This window comes from Diplodia seriata (genome assembly GCF_021436955.1).
Source record: "Diplodia seriata strain FDS-637 chromosome Unknown scaffold_7, whole genome shotgun sequence".
Lineage (NCBI taxonomy): Eukaryota > Fungi > Ascomycota > Dothideomycetes > Botryosphaeriales > Botryosphaeriaceae > Diplodia > Diplodia seriata.
The window spans coordinates 801,907-819,617 of record NW_027117314.1 but is presented as its reverse complement, the minus strand read 5'-3'; the positions used below and the strand labels follow the sequence as shown (position 1 = coordinate 819,617).

Here is a 17,711-nt window from a genome sequence, read left to right as displayed (position 1 = left end):
CAGCAGAACCATGGCAGTAGTGCCAATCGCACTTGGCGCGCCTCGCGGACGTCACCCGAGCCGCATTGTATCCTCCGTTCTGGCCGGAGATCCATTCCATCTCCACCAGCCTAAGCCGCATTACTCAGGCCCACGCGCATGCGCTGCGATCGCCCGGGGCCACACTGGCTTCCCTCGCCCATGCAACACCACCATGGCGTCGCCCGATGAGACCGGCGGCCACGATGCCCCCGCCCCCCGCCCGCTGCAGCTGCCCGCCGACCTGCCGCGCTCGCTCGACGACCGCCGTCCTGCCCCCCGCGCTGCCAGCGAGACGGAGATATACGACGCTTGGCAGGGTGCGTTGCGTTTCGCCCGCCGTGCCTGCCTGCTGCGTGCGTGCTCGTGCTGACCTGTGCAGGCCAGTCCCAATTCATATCGACACCGCTCCCTGCAAAGCCCCTCAACTTCGACCTGGCTCTCGACGGCCCGCCCCCGGCCCCCGACGACAGCGACTCCCGCCTCAACGAGATGCTCGAGCAACAATCCCGCCTCAAGCACGACAGCATGAACGAGGGCCAGGAGGATGCCATCGTGAAGGACGACAAGCTGTCCGATGCCGAGAAGCGGGAGCTGCTGCAGAACTCGCTCAACCTCGCTGCCTCCAACGGCGACACCCTCACCGTCGAACGCTTTGTCCACGGCAACGCCAAGCCCTTCGTCGACATCAACGCCCCCGACTCCGACGGCACCCCGCCGCTGATCTACGCCGCCTGCTTCGGCCACGATGAAGTCGTCGCCGCGCTGCTGGACGCTGGCGCCGATGTCGACCTGCAGGACCGCAACCGCTGGACCCCGCTGATGTGGGCCATCACCAACCGCCACAAGGCAATCGCGAAGCTGCTGCTCGACAAGGGCGCGAAGCCCGAGACCGCCTCGTCCTCGGGCCGCACCGCCTTCGACTTCGTGACCCCCGGCAGCGAGCTCCAGGACTACCTGCACGAGAGCGGCTACACCATCGGCAACATCGGCGTCGCCAGCGGCGGCGATGACTTCTACACGGCCGGCTTCGACCAGGACCGCTTCGAGGAGGAAATGGCCGAGAACGAATTGCGCCGGCGCATGATGATGGAGAGTGCTATCAATCTGGAGGTCGATCTGGGAAACCTGGGCATTGACGAGCAACCTGAGGTTTGTGCTCCTCGACGCCTGAGTGCGAGTGCTGACCCGGCTAGGAGCCCGACGAGTTCGACGAGGCCCAGGAGTTCGTGTGGGACCGGTGCCTGCACGACCAGATGTTCGTCTTCCAGGAGAACGAGCTGGACCGTATCCTGGACATTGTCATCACCAACATGACGCCCACCCGCTCGCCATCGCAGAAGCCCGTCCCCGCCAACATCATCTTCCTCGGCGCGCGCTACGCCCACTACCACTCCAGCGAGGACCTGCTGGAGAAGCTGCTGGTCACGTCCATGGACAAGATCAACGACGCCGTCGAGAAGCACCAATGGGACATGACCATGCTCGCCTTCTGGGTCTCCAACTTGAGTCTGCTGCTGTACTACCTGAAGAAGGATGCCGGCCTCGTCGAAGCCTCGGTCGAGTTCCAGTGTCAGATTTCCGAGCTCATCAACGAAATCTTTGTTTTGATTATTCGCGATGCAGAGCGCCGCATGGACAAGGTCCTCGACACCGCCATGCTGGACCACGAGACCATCCCCGGCTTTGAGGACGTCAGCTTCACCGGAGAGTGGAGGATCTTCAAGACTAAATCGAAGCCGAAACCGCCGGAGCCGTTCGAGAAGCGCTTCCGCCCGCCTTCGCCGAAGCGCAGGGCCCAGGTGTCCCCCCGCAACATCACCTCGCTGCTCTCCTCGACGCTGTTTGTGCTGGACCTCTACGACATCCACTCGGTCATCACCGCCCAGGTTCTGTCGCAGCTGCTTTACTGGCTCGGCGCCGAGCTCTTCAACCGCATCATGTCCAACCGGAAGTACCTCGCACGTACCAAGGCAATGCAGATTCGGATGAATGTCTCGACCATCGAGGACTGGGCCCGCCAGAACAACCGCCAGCCCGAGCACTATGAAAGCGGCGCTCTCACTGCCACTGGCGAGAACACGATGGATGCTGCCCGGAGGCATCTGGACCCAGTCATCCAGCTGCTACAGTGGCTGCAGTGCTTCTCGTCGCTGGGCGAGGATCTGGACTCGCTAAAGGCTACGCTCGAGCAGCTTCCGCGCCTCACCCCGCAGCAGATCAACCACTCGGTGAGGTACTACAGGACCGAGGTCGGCGAGAAGACGCTGCCGAAGCCCGCGCTCAAGTTTCTGTTCAACCTGCAGAAGGAGGTTGCCGAGCGACGCTTGTCAAAGCAGAGCCGGAAGTCCATGCCTGCGCAGATCCCGTCATCGGACGGCACCCCCACGTCGCCCACCATCGAGCGACCCACGTCGCCGTCGCCGTCGCTGGCGCCATCGCTGGCCACGGTTGCGTACATGGCACAAGACGAGGAGGAAGACGCGCCCGAGAACCTGCTGATGGACCCGGCTCTGATGCTGCCGTTCTCGCTGCCCACCTCGACCGACATGCTGGTGACGTACGGGGCTGGTTTCGGAGGCACCGACAAGGAGCGCGAGCGCAAGTACCTGCCCACGGTGCCGCCCGAGTTCCTGGAGAAGCTCGAGTTCAGCAGCAACAAGAAGGATCTCTATGCGGACGCCAGATGGAGCGACGACGGAGAAAGTGCCTGAAGGCGGTAGATGACGAAAGAAATGCCCTCCCCTGTCTAAGACTCAGTTTTCATTCCCGACACACCGAATTCCCTTTTCTTTCTCTCCAAGACGACTCATGGCTAGCGTGGATGTGTGCGAGTAGGATGCTGTACGAATGAACGGAAGGATCAATGTTAAAGGAAGGACTAGACGAATTAACTCATTCTACTGCTTGCATCGGGAAACGGAGTTCAGATGACTGTCACCATGGGATTTGCTTGCGTTGGTTTGCTCGCAGGAAGAGGAGACTTTGTTTCTTGCTGGGATTATTCCGTTTCACGAGTCTCAGGAAACCTCATTCTTCGGTTCCGAGCAACTGGTCTTCTGCATGCTATCTTTCCCGCGGTCGTTACTCCTCGAAATCCCCGTGTTCATTTTTGTTATCATTCTTTGCGTTGCAGAGACGAAAGGAGTAGCCTTTGCCTTAATCGAGAAGTAAGATGCGTGTCTTACATGTGAATTCCCATTCCCGCAATGTTCCGACCACTTTTGAGGAGCTCGTCCTGCCGCCACGCACCTGGCTCACCCGTTGCACTACCTCCGGCACTCTGCATCCGTGCTAACGTCCCTTTCAACGCCATCTCCGGAAGCGGTCCGTCGGCCACCTCCACCAATCAGCCTGCACACAAGCCTCCAAACGGCCTCCGGCACCAATGACGTCATAGGCGCAACGGTCAAGACTAGGGCCAAGAGGACAACGGCTGCTGCTGCGAGCAAGCGCGCAGATCCCAGGGGTCCAGCCCTTTCGCGAAGCAGGGATCCGGTGTTGAAACCGCGCGCCAATCACAGGCGTGCCCGGCGTCATTGGACGGACGACCGTTACAGCCGCTGGTGCGTACGTATTGTACTACGTGTGGTTGGTTGGTTGGTTGGTTTTGGTTGCGGCTGAGGGGGGGCGGGCGTACGTACGTCACCCACGTGCAGCGCCGAGGCGACACTACAGCCCCTCTAACGGTTCCGATAGCCGAAGTAGCGCGCGGGCGGTTGCATTTTGGCCTCGAGGCGGTACGGGGCCGATGGGCTGATGGAAGAGGCGGCGGCTTTTGGAAGTTTGGTTCGTGGGGGCTGGGCTGAGCGAGGCCAAGGCGCGAAGGGGACAGGAAAGAGTTGGCTGGTCGGATGGGAGCTGGCTGGCTGGCCTGCGTGATATGGGGTATATAAGACGGGGGGGCAGTAAGCTTATTTGGACATCCATCACTTCACTACAATCATCGCCACCGGCATCGCTCGCTCTGCCAGACGGAATACGCTGCGAAAGTGGAAGCCGTTCAGTCCGTGCCAGAAACCAATCACTCTACTCTCCGAACCGCAACCCTCAAGTCGGCACATCAGACCTCAACAGTGGAAGAATACCACACACATCAGTCAACCAACACCACAAGTCTCTTCAAACAAACACAACGCAACAATGGGCTGCGGACCGTCTCGCCATCGCAGGTACGGCCATCACCATCAACCAGTCCGTGTAGTCCATATGTCTAGGCCGTGCGGACCGCCGCCCATGTCTTACGGAGGGGGAGGGAGATGCGGGCCGCGGGGTGGTTTCAGCGGTGGTGGAGGGATGGGGTACGGGAGGGGAGGACCGCCGATGATGATGGGGGGAGGCAGGAGGATGGGGAGGCGGCGGTGCTAGGGCTGACGCTTAAACGATGTCACGAGTATAACTGGAGTGTTTATTTTATTGGTTGCATGTATGTATGCACGTATGTATGTATGTTAGTGAAAGACGTTTCTATTCATCGATTAACAATCCATCACCGAGGCACGCGAAAAACCATCATCGGCTTGTGATTGTTTAATGTAGTATTACAGTTCTGCTCACATCGCAGCTACGCCTTGGCGAAGTGCTACATGCTCTGGATATCGCTCTCCCATTTTCCCACGCCCCGAGATAGATGGACTCCCTGATGCAACAATTACCATTTGTGACCCACCATCGAAACGCCGATTCAACTCCATTGCTATGCCATGCCATGCCCAAGCAACATGCAAACCGTGTGCTCTCGCCTCTCAAGCACCACCGCCGCCCACAGCCCTCGTCGTGCTCTCCCAGAAATCCAGCGTCAGCTGCGCCAAGAAGCACGGAATCTCCTTGCGCTGCTCGACCCAGAACTCGATCTGGCCCTTGATCTCCGACGCGAACACGCTCTTCTCGCCGCCGCTGACCTTCATGGTGCCGCGCTCGCCGTCGAAGACGATGCTGTTCTCGCCGCCGTCGTCGTCGCTGCCGGGGTAGAACAGCGACGTCACCTTGACGCGGCCGTTGGGCATGATGTCCAGCTTCCAGCCCAGCAGGCTGGCCACGGCCTCGCGGAACTCGAGCGCCTTGGCCGACCACAGCTGCTTCAGCCGCATCGTCTTCTTGTCGCGGTCGGCGATGGCGCGGTTGAGCTCGCCGATCTCGGTGCGCGCCGCCTCGAGGCTGGCGTGCGGCACGACGGCGTGGTCGTGGCTGTCGGCGGAGGAGCCCTCGAGCTGTGCGAGCAGCGCCTTGTTCTCCTCGCGCAGCGTGCGCACGGTGCTGAGCTTCAGGGCCTCGGCGTCGGCCGTGGGGTTGGAGCGCAGCTCGAGGACGCGGGTGCGCGCGCTCTCCTTGAGCGCCTTGAGCTGCTTCTCCTGCGCGCGCCGCTCCGACTCCAGCATTTTCTTCTCCGTCTGCAGCTTGCCCATGTCGTCCTGCAGCTGGCGGTTTTTGCGGCGGAGCTCGCCCATGCGCTCGTCGTCGTCTTCGTCGCGCGGCCGCTTGCTGCCGACGATGGTGATCTGCTTGGTGTTGGCCTCCTCGAGCGCCGACATCTCGGTGTGGAGGGACTGCATCTCGTTGCGGTAGCTGTCGACCATTTCCTCCAGCTCCTGGATGCGTTGGGATTTCTGTGCGTCGAACGTCTCGGGTTGAAACTCGCTCTCCTCGGAGTCGAAGGCTTTGAGCTGTGCGCGAAGGTATTCCACCTCCTTCACCGCCAGCGTCCGTTGGCGTTCGAGCCTCATGCGCAACTTGCTGTCTGATGCGCCGCCCGCGTTCTTCAGCTTCTCCAGCTCCTCGCGAACCTTGGCTTTCTCATCCTCCAATGCCTTGATCGTCTCGTCTCTCGCCGTGAGTTCTGCCTGCACAGAGCCGAGGCGGTCGACCATGGTCGCGGTTTCCAGGCTCTCCCTGACGAATGCCTTGGCCAGGTCTTCGGGGGTTCCGAACTGCAGCTCGCCCTCGGCCTGTGCCTGGCCCTCGAGGTAGTTTGTCCATGCGCTCTTCTCGTCTTCCAGCAACTGTCTCTTGAGCTGCTCCTCGCTCAGCTCGCGACGGAGGTCTTCCATGATGCGGAGCTTGTTCTCGAGGGCGCGCTTCTCCTCGTCGACGACCTCGACGCTCTTCTGCACCTTGCGGAAGTGCTTCAGCTCGGCGGCCTGGTCTCTGTTGACGGCCTCGAGCTTCCGGATATGCGTGATCTGCTCGGAGAGTTCGCGCTTGATGATGGCCAGCGTGTCCTGGTCGCCCGACTGGGCCTTGAGGCGGATGATGTCGCTCTCCATCTCGCCGGCCTCGGCCTCGCGCCTGGCCAGCTTCTGCTGGGCGTGCGACAGAGCGGCGACCTGGGCGTCCAGCTCGACGCGCAGCTCGTCGAACGACTGCTGCAGGGCGCCGTAGCGCGTGTCCAGCTCGTTGTAGCGGTGCTGGCTCTGGCGCTCCAGCGACGCCAGCTCGTTCTGGGCCTCGTCGGCGTCCTCCTGCAGCGAGGCGCCCCGCTCCTGCAGCGTCCGCACCTTGCGTTCCAGCTCCAGCTTCTCGTTGGTGAGCCGCGACTGGGCCTCGGCCGTCTCGCGCTGCAGGGCGTCGTACTTCCTCGCGGCGGCCTTGCTCGCGGATTCGGCTGCCTGCAAGGTCCCGTCAGCGATTGGCGTCGCATTGCGTGGCGGAGCGTCGAACCTGTGCGCGCTGGTACTCGGCCTCTGCCTTGTTCTGTGCATCGCGCAGGTCTGCCTGGTGGCTGAGCGTGTTCATCTCCCGCTCCTGCTTGAGCGATTCCAGCTCATACTGTAAGGTGTTGATCTGGGCGCGCAGGTCTTCGTTGCCAATGTCTGCCACTAGCATCAGCTTCGGCGTCGGCGTTTGCGTCGCAAAGTGGCGCCTCACCTGGTTTGACGGCGGATTGGCGCAGCGTCTGGCGGAACGATTGTGTAGGCGCAGGCTCCGAATCGCCAGTCTCGCCGGTGAAGAAATTAAAGGTGGGTTGGTTGGTGTTGCGAGCCATGGCGACGGGTGTAAACAAGTCGTCGGGCGCGAAGCTCTCGTCGGGGCGGGTGTGGGGGCGGTTGGATTGCGCGAAGGTGACATGCAACGATGGCGGCGGAGGGTCGAGGGAGGTGCGAGGGTTTGCCCGCTGGTGCGGGTCGGTGTCGCAAACAATGCGACGGAATGGTCGGCGAGGCAGCGTGAAAGGTGAAGGACAATGCACGCCGGTCACTGCTCCACCCTGGCCCGAGCTTCACGCGCCTTCACGTGCCCGTCCACCTCCACTCCATTCCAGCCAACGAACAACGTCATTGTTTTTTCGTCCACAACCCTGGTCACATCACAAGAAACAAATGGAGCAACTGGTGTGAGCAATCTTCGCTTGTTCTGTTTGCAGCTATGTAAATGCCTGTAAAATCCACATGTCCTTTCGTATTAATCAGCAAGTATCAGCAAGTGTCGGCAACTCTGTCCATGTCGTCCTCAACATCATCCCAGTAATTGTCAACCCTCAAACAACACCACTCTCTGTAGCCTACTGGCCGTCTTCAACGTCCATCTCTGCCAGGACGCCTGCAACCATGTCAACCACCTCCTTCTTGTCCGCGATCACCTCGGTGATGATGGCTTCGAGCAATGACCGGAGCTTGGCCCGGTGCAGCAGGAGCGTGGTGACCGTCGATTTCGCCTCCTGGAGGTAAGTGTATCGCGTCCGTTGACGCTCGATGGCAGCGTCTAGGCGGTGCGTGTAGTGCTGCTCGGCGCTCATCGCTCGGTCTTGCTCATGATCGTCCTGGGCAAGATTCGACAGACGGGCCAGGGCCCGGTCCAGATCCGCCTCGACATCCTCTTGCCAGTCAGTATGTTCCCTCACGCCGTGCTGCGACAGCGGAGTCGACGATCTTCCGTTAAACGTTGGGCTGGATGGGGCAAGTGGGCTAGAATGCAACAGAACTTCTTCGTCGGCCATGCCGGGCTCAGCCAACGTAGTAGCAGCCGAACTCCTGCAATGCATCAGTGACTGAACAGACATAAAAGCTCCGAGTGAACATACACATCGTTCGACAGTTCTGGGAGGCGTTGCAGAACCTCTGCGATAGACGGCAGGCGTTGCTGGGATATGGCCCGGTCTGATGCCGTGGGGGTGTTTTCCGGCGCTGTTGTCGGTGAGTCCGTCAGGCGGACATTGACCGCCGGCAGGTCCAGCAGTGGCAGGAATCTCTGGTGTCCGTTCTGACTGGGTGGCGGCGGACGAAGGCCGAACCTATTGCTGCTGTGGGAACGGGCTGACATAGGCAGTCCACCATGAGCTAGAGCTGCTGATGGCATGGCCTGCACAGCACTCATTCGCTCGCTTTCTGCTTCGAGTGTCAGTCATCAGTACGGTTCAGCACTTGAAGCTTACATACCGGGCGTCGTGATGGTGTGGGGAGAGTCTCCAGGGCGACTCATGGCAGCCGAATCGGAAAACGAGACGGCGGAACGCGCCTGTGAGCCTGTAGACATGATGGTAGTTGTTGCAGCTGGTGTACAACAGGACCTGCGGAGTGAGGTCAGTAGACGATTACTTCGTGCGCAGACAGGGACCGAGGAGACCGGAAAGGCCATAGTAAGCGGGTTAGAGCAGACTCACCTTGGGCCTATGATGCTCAACGACGATACCGTGACTTGGACGAGTCAAGACACGCTTGTGAGTGAGCTGACGATGTAATCGATCCAGGAAGTGTGCCGATCGGTGAGCGGGTGTGAGGTGGTAAATGAGAAGATTACACCGGGCGTGAGCTGGACGTCATAAGACAGAAGCGGGATGAGGAAGAGAAGATGAGTGCTCAATGCAAGTGTGCCGAGGCACGCCTTGCTGAGACTGAGACTGAGAGGTTGGCGGTGGTGAAGAGGAAGAGAAGGAGTGGGCGAGGTGGACAAGGTTTTTAACAACCCCAGTGGGAAGTGCCCGTGGGGAAGGGACACTGGCAGCTGCTTCCTCCGCTGTCTGAGCTCGCGGTCAGAAGCCCACGCTGGCTTGAGCGGATGCTACAGGTTTGGCAGCTGCGCCCGCACACGCGGCGCCACTCCTGGCAGGAGCACCTACCTCACTGCGCTCCATTGGCAGGCGCTGGCGGCCATTGGACACATTGCCATGGTACACCGAGCCCTCTTCGGGTGGTCCTGGCGAGGTATGGCCGCTGCGGCTGCCTGGAAGCAGTAGTTACGGCTTTGGAAAGAGCTGGGTACATCCGTCTACTCAGTACTCCAGGCTGGGCTTAAGTTCCATTGTGCTCTCACAGCTGGCCGCAAAGATGAAGGGATAGCAACCCTCGCACTCCCTACGGCATGGCCTGGCTAGAGTAACTGAGGTGACGTTGTGGACGGGGCACTCTTTCCAAGAGTCACCAGCTCTACGATCGCACACATCAATGTGCCGCAAAGAGCCTCACTCAAGCTTCTTGGGGGACCGCTCCGAAGCTCACTTGGCTCAAGTCAGTGAAGATGGCATTTATGCACGCATGAATCATGTTTGAGCTGCTGCAGGCACAGACAGGCAATGGCTAGTTGCCAATGAGGTGCTTGCTCGCAAAGAGGCGCACGATGATCTCTTTGTACTCGCCTGGATGCTGGCATTCAATGGTAGCGACCAGGCAGTGTTGGCTTCCTGCCCGTTTCCAGGCTCACTTGGGACCATCTCTCCCGAGGGAGGACTCCATGGCCACTGTGGAGCGCCGGCGGCCATTGTCTTCGCAGCAAAGGTCCTCAGTGTAGAGCGAGGATGGCTTCGTTTCGAGCGGGCCGTTCCTTCGAATTGCGCTTCTCACTCCAGCGGACACATTGTCTTGTCCAACAGCGGCGGTGCGACCTGCTTGGGGGTCCTGATGAATGGTGGCTTCACGACTGCATTGGTACTGTGCGATGCTCAATGGGCGTCTGGAGCTATGAGAGATGAGTTGCGTGGCCATGGCGGGTACGTACTCGAGCGCCGCTGGCAGTGGGTGACGGCGGTTACCGGGGGGAATGGGGGCTGTGGGCTGTGGAGGGGCGCTCGGAGCAGACTGGCGTCATCTAGAACGAAGTCAGAAGCTCCTGAACGGACGGGACGAGGCGAGGGAGCCGCAGAAGGTGGCCATGGTGCCGGCGGGCGGGTTCTGTACTGGTGTTGGTGTCCCAAGCTGCCGAACGGTGACAGTGCCCGCCGGCCGCACATCACGAGGGGTCCATTGGCGCGGATACCGAGTCCAAGCCAGCATGTACTCTCGCGACATGATTTAGCACATGGAAACAGTGGTTCCGAGGCCCTGGGGGCGCGCTAACGTCCGACTCTGCTCGCCTTCTGTGGACTCCTAGGCGCGACTGCGCGACGCGTCCTACAGCGTTGACACCTGCGATGGGTTCTTGCTCACTAACACCGGGACACCGAGACGGGCGCAGCTCGAGAATGGCACGGTGAAAGTTAGGAGCGCGTGCACGCGAGCGCGTTCACGGTCAAGGCAGAGCGCCGGGATCAGCTGGTGCTCTGCGCCCCCCAAGCGGACCCTGGCGTGCCGGGGTTCGTTGAGCCACAGGCGAAAAGTTGCCGTGACTTGACTTCTGGCCAGACTGCGCTACTTCACTATCCCACTCCACCCTTTTCCTCGCTCCCCCAGACACCTCGCCGAGGACCCTCGACCCTCGTTCCCTCCACCCCCGGTCGCGCCCAGCTGCACCCACCCCATCGACTCACTCCCCGGCAACATCACCCAGTCGCAATGGCCGACACCGCTGCTCCCGCTGCTGCCAAGAAGCAGCAGTTCGTCAAGCCTGAAAAGCCCAGCGAGGATGCCTACAAGACGGGCCTGGCTGAGAAAGAGAAGCAACACGCCGCCGCCCAGGATAAGCTCGTATGTAACCGTGAATTGAACCCGGCACGCCGAGGCCGAGGCCGAGTCCGAGTCTTGAGCATTGCTGACCACGCCCGCGATCCAGAAAGCCCTGAACGCAAAGATTGATCTCGCCACGCCCAACAACAAGGACTCTCCCACCGCCAAGAAACAGCAGGAGCTCCGCGCCGAGCTAGCTGAGATCCGGAAGAAGCAGCAGGCCAACAAGGGCTCGCGCAATACTGTCTTTGAGCAGATTAGGAAGCTCGATGAGCAGCTGAAGTCCCGGATCCAGGAGAACAAGACGGCTCGCAGCCGCGTCAACTTCAAGAATGCCGACGAGGTCGACCGCGAGATCGCTCGCCTCCAGAGCCAGGTCGACTCGGGCTCGATGAAGATCGTGGAGGAGAAGAAGGCCCTTGCCGACATCTCCAGCCTTAATAAGCAGAAGAAGAACTTCGCCGGTTTTGATCAGGCCGAGAAGGGCATCGCCGACCTGAAGGCGAAGATCGCCGAGCTGCGCAAGTCCCTCGACGACCCCGAGGCCAAGGCCATGAGCGACCGTTACTCGACCATTCAATCCGAGCTCGACGCCATCAAAGGCGAGCAAGACGAGGCCTACAAGAGCCTCAACTCGCTCCGCGATGAGCGCACCAAGCTCCGGAACGAGCAGCAAGCAAAGTGGACTGAGCTGAAAGAGTTCAAGGACAAGTACTTCGAGCAGAAGCGTGCGTTCCGCAACTACGAGCAAGAGGCGTACAAGGTGAGACGGGAGAGGCAGGACGCCGAGCGCAAGGCCTACGAGGCCAAGAAGCGCCGCGAGATTGCCGATGCGAAGCTCGAGGAGGCCAGCGCTCCTGCGTACACCGAAGAGATCGTCACCGCCGAGGGTCTTATTCGTTACTTCGACCCTTCTGCCCTGCCCGCTAAGGAGACGAACGGGACGTCTAAGTTCGCTGCCCAGGCCGGCAGATCCACTGACGACTCGGCCTTCAAAGGAATGAAGGTGGTGAAGAAGGAGGAGGAGGATTACTTCGCTGGAAGCGGCAGCGGCAAGAAGGGCAAGAAGAACAAGAAGAATAAGGAGAGTGCTGCCGCTTCCTCGGGCTTCAACTTGTCGATTGGTGTCATCGAGCAACTTGCCCAGATCAACGTCGAGGCTCCCGCTAGCCAAGCCGACATCCCCGGCGTTGTCGAGAAGCTCAAGGAGAAGCTGGAGACGTGGAAGAAGGACCAGAGCCGCAAGACTCAGGAAGTAAGTTCCGCGACGCTAACGTCCTCTATGCTGCCCGCCTGCTAACCAAGCCGTGCAGAACATCGATAAGGCCAAGAAAGAGATTGAGAAGCTCGACGCTGCCGAGTCCGACGGTGCCGATGCCGGGGCCAAGGACACGGCTAAGAAGCCGGCGGCCAAGAACCAGCAGGTCAACGGCTCTGCCGATGCTGGCGCGGAACTCACGCAGGAGAAGGATGCCGTCACCGATGCCGCCAAGGACCTCGAGAAGGCCAGCATCGAGGACAAGGATCAGACTGCCACTGCGTAAACGACTTCGACAAGCATGCGCTCTGCTTGAGCAAGGGATGGGGGGCGGGCGATGGGTGAGATTACTTTGGTCTGCACCAGTTGTTCTCTGTAGATCACTGTTTCTCCTTGGGGCGTGTTGCTCTCGAAAAGGATTCTGGTGGGGTGTCTATTTTTCACTACAAAAAGCTCTTTTGAAGTTTCTAGCTCGGGGGTCGATGGAAGGTTCTTACTTGCATAAGCTCGAGTAGCGATGGCTTCCGGCCCACTCCTCGGCGAAGGGGGCTTAAACGGGAAACGGGGGACCTTCTTCAATACTTGTAACATTTTTTTCTCCTTGATGAACGAACGAACGAACGAAAGCGGCTCCGGCATTTCCATTTCACGTTGCAATTTCCTTCGGAAGTGCGTCACTAGGACTCCTGGCAGCGGTGGTTTTGCTTCCACTACCCGCTTTCACATTTGATTAGGTATTCCAGCCTCTATACTATTTCGTAATCAAGGCCTTATCCAACCGCTCTCCCACCTGTCCGGCTGACTGCCACTAGGGCGCCCGCAGAATCCTCTCCACGACCTCCAAATCCCTCAACAACTCCTCGTCCCTCAACGGCCTCCCTAGCACCTGGATCGCGCACGGGATGCCCTCGACCTCGTCGGGCGCGTAGTCCGGCACGTACTCGACGCCCTCCCTTACAAACTCGGCGTCCCTCGCCCTCTCGGCCACGCCAAACGGCACCACGGCGGCCGGCCAGTCGAGCAGGTTCGCCAGCACGGTGTGGGCGGGGATGCCGTACGTGTCGTGGGGCACGGCGGTGGCGCAGTGCGGCGCGGTGAGGACGCCGTCGAGGCGGTCGGCGACGGCGACGTCGTGGAAGGCCTTGGTCAGGCGCTTGCGCTCGAGCGTCAGCTCCCACAGCGCGTCCAGGCCGGGCGTCCAGCCGTCGTTCTGCGGCACGCGCACCGTCGAGAGGCTCCTGATGACGGGCTCGTCGCCGGCGCGCACGATCTGCAGCGCCGTCTTGGCCGGGTCGAGCGCGAAGAACTTCCACGCGAGCGCGGCCACGGCGACGAGCGGCGGCAGCGAGGGCGAGGTGTCGAGCGGCACGATGGTGTGGCCCGCGGCGGAGAGCTTGGCGGCAGCGGTGCGGAGGGCGCGTAGGACGGGCGGGTGTAGGGGACGGGTGGGGTCTTCGGTGATGAGGCCGAAGCGGAGGGGCCTTGAGGCGGTCGTATTGCCGTTGGTGGAGGAGGCGGACGATGGTTGTGTTTGCCGCCACGGCACATTCAACGCGCCATCGTCCACCAGCCACGGCTCCGCACCCACGACACTGCGCACCAACAGCTCGCAGTCGCGTAGCGAGGTCGCCAACGGCCCCGCCAGCGGTACGATGGGTGAGGGCGAGCCCAGGCGCCCCGGCGCGGCGTTGCCGCCAAATGGCAGCCTGTTGGCCGTCGGCTTGAAGCCGTACACGCCGTTGCACAGCGCCGGGATGCGGATGGAGCCGGCCACGTCTGTCGCCACGCCCAGCAGCGAGCCGCGCATGGCGATCAGCGCGCCCTCGCCGCCCGAGCTGCCGCCCGCCGTCAGCGTCAGCCGGCGCGGGTTGAGCGTGCGGCCGAAGACGTTGTTCTCCGAGTCGGCGGTCATGAAGCTGCGGAGCGGGTCGGTAAGCAACGCCGAAGAAAAGGGAGGTGAAGGGGCTCTCACGTCTGGGGGACGTTGGTCTTGACGTATAACACGGCGCCCAGGTCCAGGAGAATCTGTACGATTGGCGAGTTGTTCTCGGCTGGCGGCCTGTCCAAGAAGGAGATGTATCCCAGGGTGTGATGGACACCTTTTACCACATACGAGTCCTTGAGGCTGATGGGGATGCCGTGAAGAGGGCCCAGCGGCTTCTTCTCGCGAGCATAATACTCGTCGAGCTCCTTGGCTCGCTCCAAGGCCTGGTCGAAGAAGATCTCGGTCAGGCAGTTTGTCAGCTGGTGGGCAATGGCAGCGCGCTTGCAGAATGCTTTTGCTACGTCGCAGGCCTTCAGCGCGCCTGTTGATAGCTGCTCTGCGAGGCCAGTGGCGTCGAAATCCTCGGTGATGCTCAGCTCATCAGCGGTGAGCAGGCCGCAGGACCTAGGGACGTCGAGGACGCTGATTTTGGACTCGTCGTGAATGTCCTTCAGTAAGTCTCTCGGGAGATGCCATTCTTGCGGGATCTTGGCCAAGTTCGTGGCCCGCTTCTTTGCGGCAAGCCCGTGCCAGGCCGGAGCTTCGACTCCATGCTGGGGCTTGGTGCCATTGACATGTTCCCCAAAGATAGTGTTGAGAGCGGATGTCTTCAGCGCCGATGTCATGTTGCAGTTCTTCAAGGCTTCCTGAGACAAAGGCAAAACAATAGAACAAAGGCTCTGAACGCAACGAAAGCTACAATGAATTAACAGCGAGAAGGGAGGTGAAGAAAAGCGAGTGGCTGCCCCTCCTTTAGTATGAGGTCTAGTAAAGGCAGGGCGGAGAGCGGGTCAGCCTCAGCCGAAGGGGCAGCCGGGATGACGCTGCATTTCGGCCCCGCTTTGCGAGTGAAGGCAGACTACGTTCCATAGGAAACAGCCGAGTAGGAATGGGTTGCTGCATGGACAAGCGAGACGGTGATCCCTAGCAAAGTGCGTGGAGCGAGTGATGGACTCAGGCTTTACTAGGAAGATGGCAAGCATCAGAGTGCAGGCGGATGGCAGAGTGGTGAGGCGGCAACGACTTTGTGGATCGCCCGCCGTGACGAGTATTTTCTGGCCAGCCAGACGCTGCTCGCATTAGGAATCTCGAAGGATCATTCAATGAGCCAATTGCAGACACTGTGCACTGCAGCTAGTCCAGATGCGCAGCGGGAACGGTGATGCGGGTGTTAAGTCTGGATTGTGGCGTGGTCCTAGCGTCGCGGTTCCCGACGCGTCGTGTCGCGTCGCGTTTTCATGCACCAACACCCTGCACCTTGACCTCCACCTCGACCTCTCCCCTACCGCGTCCGCCATTCTCCCCCCACCCCATTATTACACCGACCATGTCGAATCCGGAATACGCCCAGCAGTGCACCGCCATCCGCGTCGAGCTCAAGGCTTGGGAGAAGTCGTTCCAGGCCGCCAATGCCGGCCGCAAAGCTGGACGCGCCGACATCAAGGCCACCCCCCATATCGGTGCGCCGACCCCTCTCCACCTACATCCGCCCGCGAGCTAACCTCCGTCTCTGCAGCTGCCAAGTACAAGGAATACCACAAATTGCGCGACATTCTCGATGGCAAGTCCAAGCCGCAACCCCCGCCGCCCGCTTCGCCCAAACGCAAGCCAGACCCTGCCGCTTTCGCCATCTACCAGACTCCCACCAAGAAAGTGAAGCACATGGCCGTCACCGACGACTCCGAACTCCGCCAGCCGCGCGACGACATGCTGCACCTCTCGCCTACCAAGCTCTTCAGCCCCGCCGCCCACGAGCTCGGCCCCACGCCGCAAAAGGACGGCATCGTCCTGGGCCTGTTCGACCTCCTGCCCACCGAATCGCCCGCCAAGCAGCAGCGCACCGTGCTCGGCGACATCACCACTGCCAATGCCCAGCTTCAGACCCCGCAGAAGAAGCGCAAGCACGACTTCGACGAGGACGAGGAGAACGACCTGGTGTGGAGCGGCAAGATGGCGCGCATGGGCCGCACCCCCGTGTCCGAGGGCAAACGCCATTTCTTGGACCAGTTCGCCACCCCCCAGAAACCCAAGCGCGAGCACGACGAGGGCACTCCGTCGTCGCGCGGCCAGGCCACCACTCCCGTCTTCCTTCGCCGCAACTTCCGCCCAATGCCTTGCCTGGCCGAGAACCCGACGAGCCCAAGGATGCTGAGGAAGCCTAGGTCGTTCACCCGGACCTTGAGCACCATTCTGCAGGAGCGTAGGAAGGAGAAGGAGGACGACGCGAGGCAAGAGGCCGAGGCCAAGAGGCGGGCCGAGCTGGAAGCCGAGGCCGAGCTGGCTGCGAACGATCCCGATGACGATGAGGAGGAGGCGATGCGTGAGATGGAGGGCGGTTATACGCGCGCACCCGTACCTCCGAAGGCGCCCTCAACCGTACTCGTCAAAGACAGCCAGTTCGACATGAAGCTCGGCGCAGACGGCGAAAACCCCTCGGACTCCGAGCCCAGCGAGGCCGAGACCGGCCCACCGCGCAAGGCGTGGAAGAAGAAGGGAGCGAAGAGGCAGACCCGCAGGGTCAACATGCGCCCTGTCAAGACCAGGCCTCAGCCTCAGCAGCCGCAACCCACCGCCGCCGACTCCGGAGACGAGAGCGATGCTACCGTTGCCGAGACCCAACCTGCCCAGCCTGCCAACGAGGACTTCAACGACAGCGACTCCACGGCCGTAGAGGATGACGCGTACGAGTCGGAGCACACGCCCAAGAAGCGCAAGGTTGGAAGCAGCAGCAGCAAGAAGCAGCCGACGAGGGCGGCAGCCGCAAAGCCGCCAGGCACGGACGAGAAGAAGGAGAACGTTGTGAAGAAGGCGACGCGCAAGATCAGCGCCCAGGCGCACGCAAACTTCAAGAAGCTGAAGATCAAGAACAAGAACTCAAAGGCGGGCGGGCGTGGCTGGGGTCGGAACAGGAGGTAAAGAACCCTTCGATGGTGAAGAGACGGGGATCCTCCTTGGACCTTCCAGGAGCGGAAGCGGATCGGTATGGCGCATGGTCGGTTTCGGGTATTGTTCTCACTCAGCCGTCCGCGACGGGTTAGATGTCCGCCTCGCGTCTCTTTGATCTCGCCCCACTCAGGGGGGTCGCGATTGGAGACGTGGGGCTTGAGCGTCACCCAAGGCGGGATGGTCTGATGATGAGTACAGTTTCTCCCACCTCGCACACTTCGTTCCGTCTCCTGCTCTGTCTTCACCCATCCCGATGTCTTTCGTCTCCACTTTTCAGCGCTTCAATGCACCACCACCACATCAGTCGTGGGGCTCACCGATTCCGTCGGAATTCTGTTATCAACACACCCAAGGGGGGTGGAACATGGCTTGGCGTTGGTCATTCGGTCACTGCTACTAATTCTCTTTTTTTTTTCCTGGGAGAAAAATGCATTCTCAGCGGGGGGCCAATTTTTTTCTTTGTTTCAGCGAGCATTGGGATAGCCGGCTGGGGCATTGATTGCAGGGCGTCATTTTAGGATATCACACACGGTTGTCGGTTTGGTCTTTCTTGCTAGCTTCATAGTCATTACGGTTACGAAACCTCCACATTTGTTAGGATGACATGAAAATGGAACTTTTATCATTCGAATCGCTGGTAATAACAGCTCTCGCTCTGTCGGTGATCGTTGCTGAGGAGAGGAGGAGTAGAGGC

At 60.7% G+C, this 17,711-nt stretch overlaps 7 protein-coding genes across 7 annotated transcripts; 3 read left to right on the top strand and 4 right to left on the bottom strand.

Moving 5' to 3' along the window:
* Window positions 1-193: 193 nt before the first annotated feature.
* SLS55_007017 (uncharacterized protein) lies at window positions 194-2,732 on the top strand (the record flags this gene model as incomplete). The annotated part of the gene is made up of 3 exons (XM_066778443.1): window positions 194-338; window positions 401-1,170; window positions 1,215-2,732. 3 exons carry the CDS (start codon window positions 194-196, stop codon window positions 2,730-2,732), a joined length of 2,433 nt encoding a protein of 810 aa, XP_066630880.1.
* A 2,031-nt stretch (window positions 2,733-4,763) lies between these two features.
* On the bottom strand, window positions 4,764-7,000 carry MAD1 (coiled-coil domain-containing protein mad1; the record flags this gene model as incomplete). The annotated part of the gene is made up of 3 exons (XM_066778442.1): window positions 4,764-6,623; window positions 6,676-6,827; window positions 6,883-7,000. The coding sequence occupies 3 exons, from the start codon at window positions 6,998-7,000 to the stop codon at window positions 4,764-4,766; spliced, it is 2,130 nt and encodes a 709-aa protein (XP_066630879.1).
* A 516-nt stretch (window positions 7,001-7,516) lies between these two features.
* SLS55_007015 (uncharacterized protein) lies at window positions 7,517-8,310 on the bottom strand (the record flags this gene model as incomplete). The annotated part of the gene is made up of 2 exons (XM_066778441.1): window positions 7,517-7,985; window positions 8,036-8,310. 2 exons carry the CDS (start codon window positions 8,308-8,310, stop codon window positions 7,517-7,519), a joined length of 744 nt encoding a protein of 247 aa, XP_066630878.1.
* Window positions 8,311-10,718: 2,408 nt separating this feature from the next.
* On the top strand, window positions 10,719-12,373 carry BFR1_2 (multicopy suppressor of BFA (Brefeldin A); the record flags this gene model as incomplete). Its single annotated transcript, XM_066778440.1, has 3 exons — window positions 10,719-10,850; window positions 10,936-12,084; window positions 12,143-12,373. The coding sequence occupies 3 exons, from the start codon at window positions 10,719-10,721 to the stop codon at window positions 12,371-12,373; spliced, it is 1,512 nt and encodes a 503-aa protein (XP_066630877.1).
* A 522-nt stretch (window positions 12,374-12,895) lies between these two features.
* SLS55_007013 (uncharacterized protein) lies at window positions 12,896-13,999 on the bottom strand (the record flags this gene model as incomplete). Its single annotated transcript, XM_066778439.1, has 1 exon — window positions 12,896-13,999. The coding sequence occupies one exon, from the start codon at window positions 13,997-13,999 to the stop codon at window positions 12,896-12,898; it is 1,104 nt and encodes a 367-aa protein (XP_066630876.1).
* A 56-nt stretch (window positions 14,000-14,055) lies between these two features.
* On the bottom strand, window positions 14,056-14,697 carry SLS55_007012 (uncharacterized protein; the record flags this gene model as incomplete). The annotated part of the gene is made up of 1 exon (XM_066778438.1): window positions 14,056-14,697. One exon carries the CDS (start codon window positions 14,695-14,697, stop codon window positions 14,056-14,058), a length of 642 nt encoding a protein of 213 aa, XP_066630875.1.
* Window positions 14,698-15,398: 701 nt separating this feature from the next.
* On the top strand, window positions 15,399-16,987 carry SLS55_007011 (uncharacterized protein; the record flags this gene model as incomplete). Its single annotated transcript, XM_066778437.1, has 2 exons — window positions 15,399-15,531; window positions 15,588-16,987. 2 exons carry the CDS (start codon window positions 15,399-15,401, stop codon window positions 16,985-16,987), a joined length of 1,533 nt encoding a protein of 510 aa, XP_066630874.1.
* Between the last annotated feature and the right edge of the window lie 724 nt (window positions 16,988-17,711).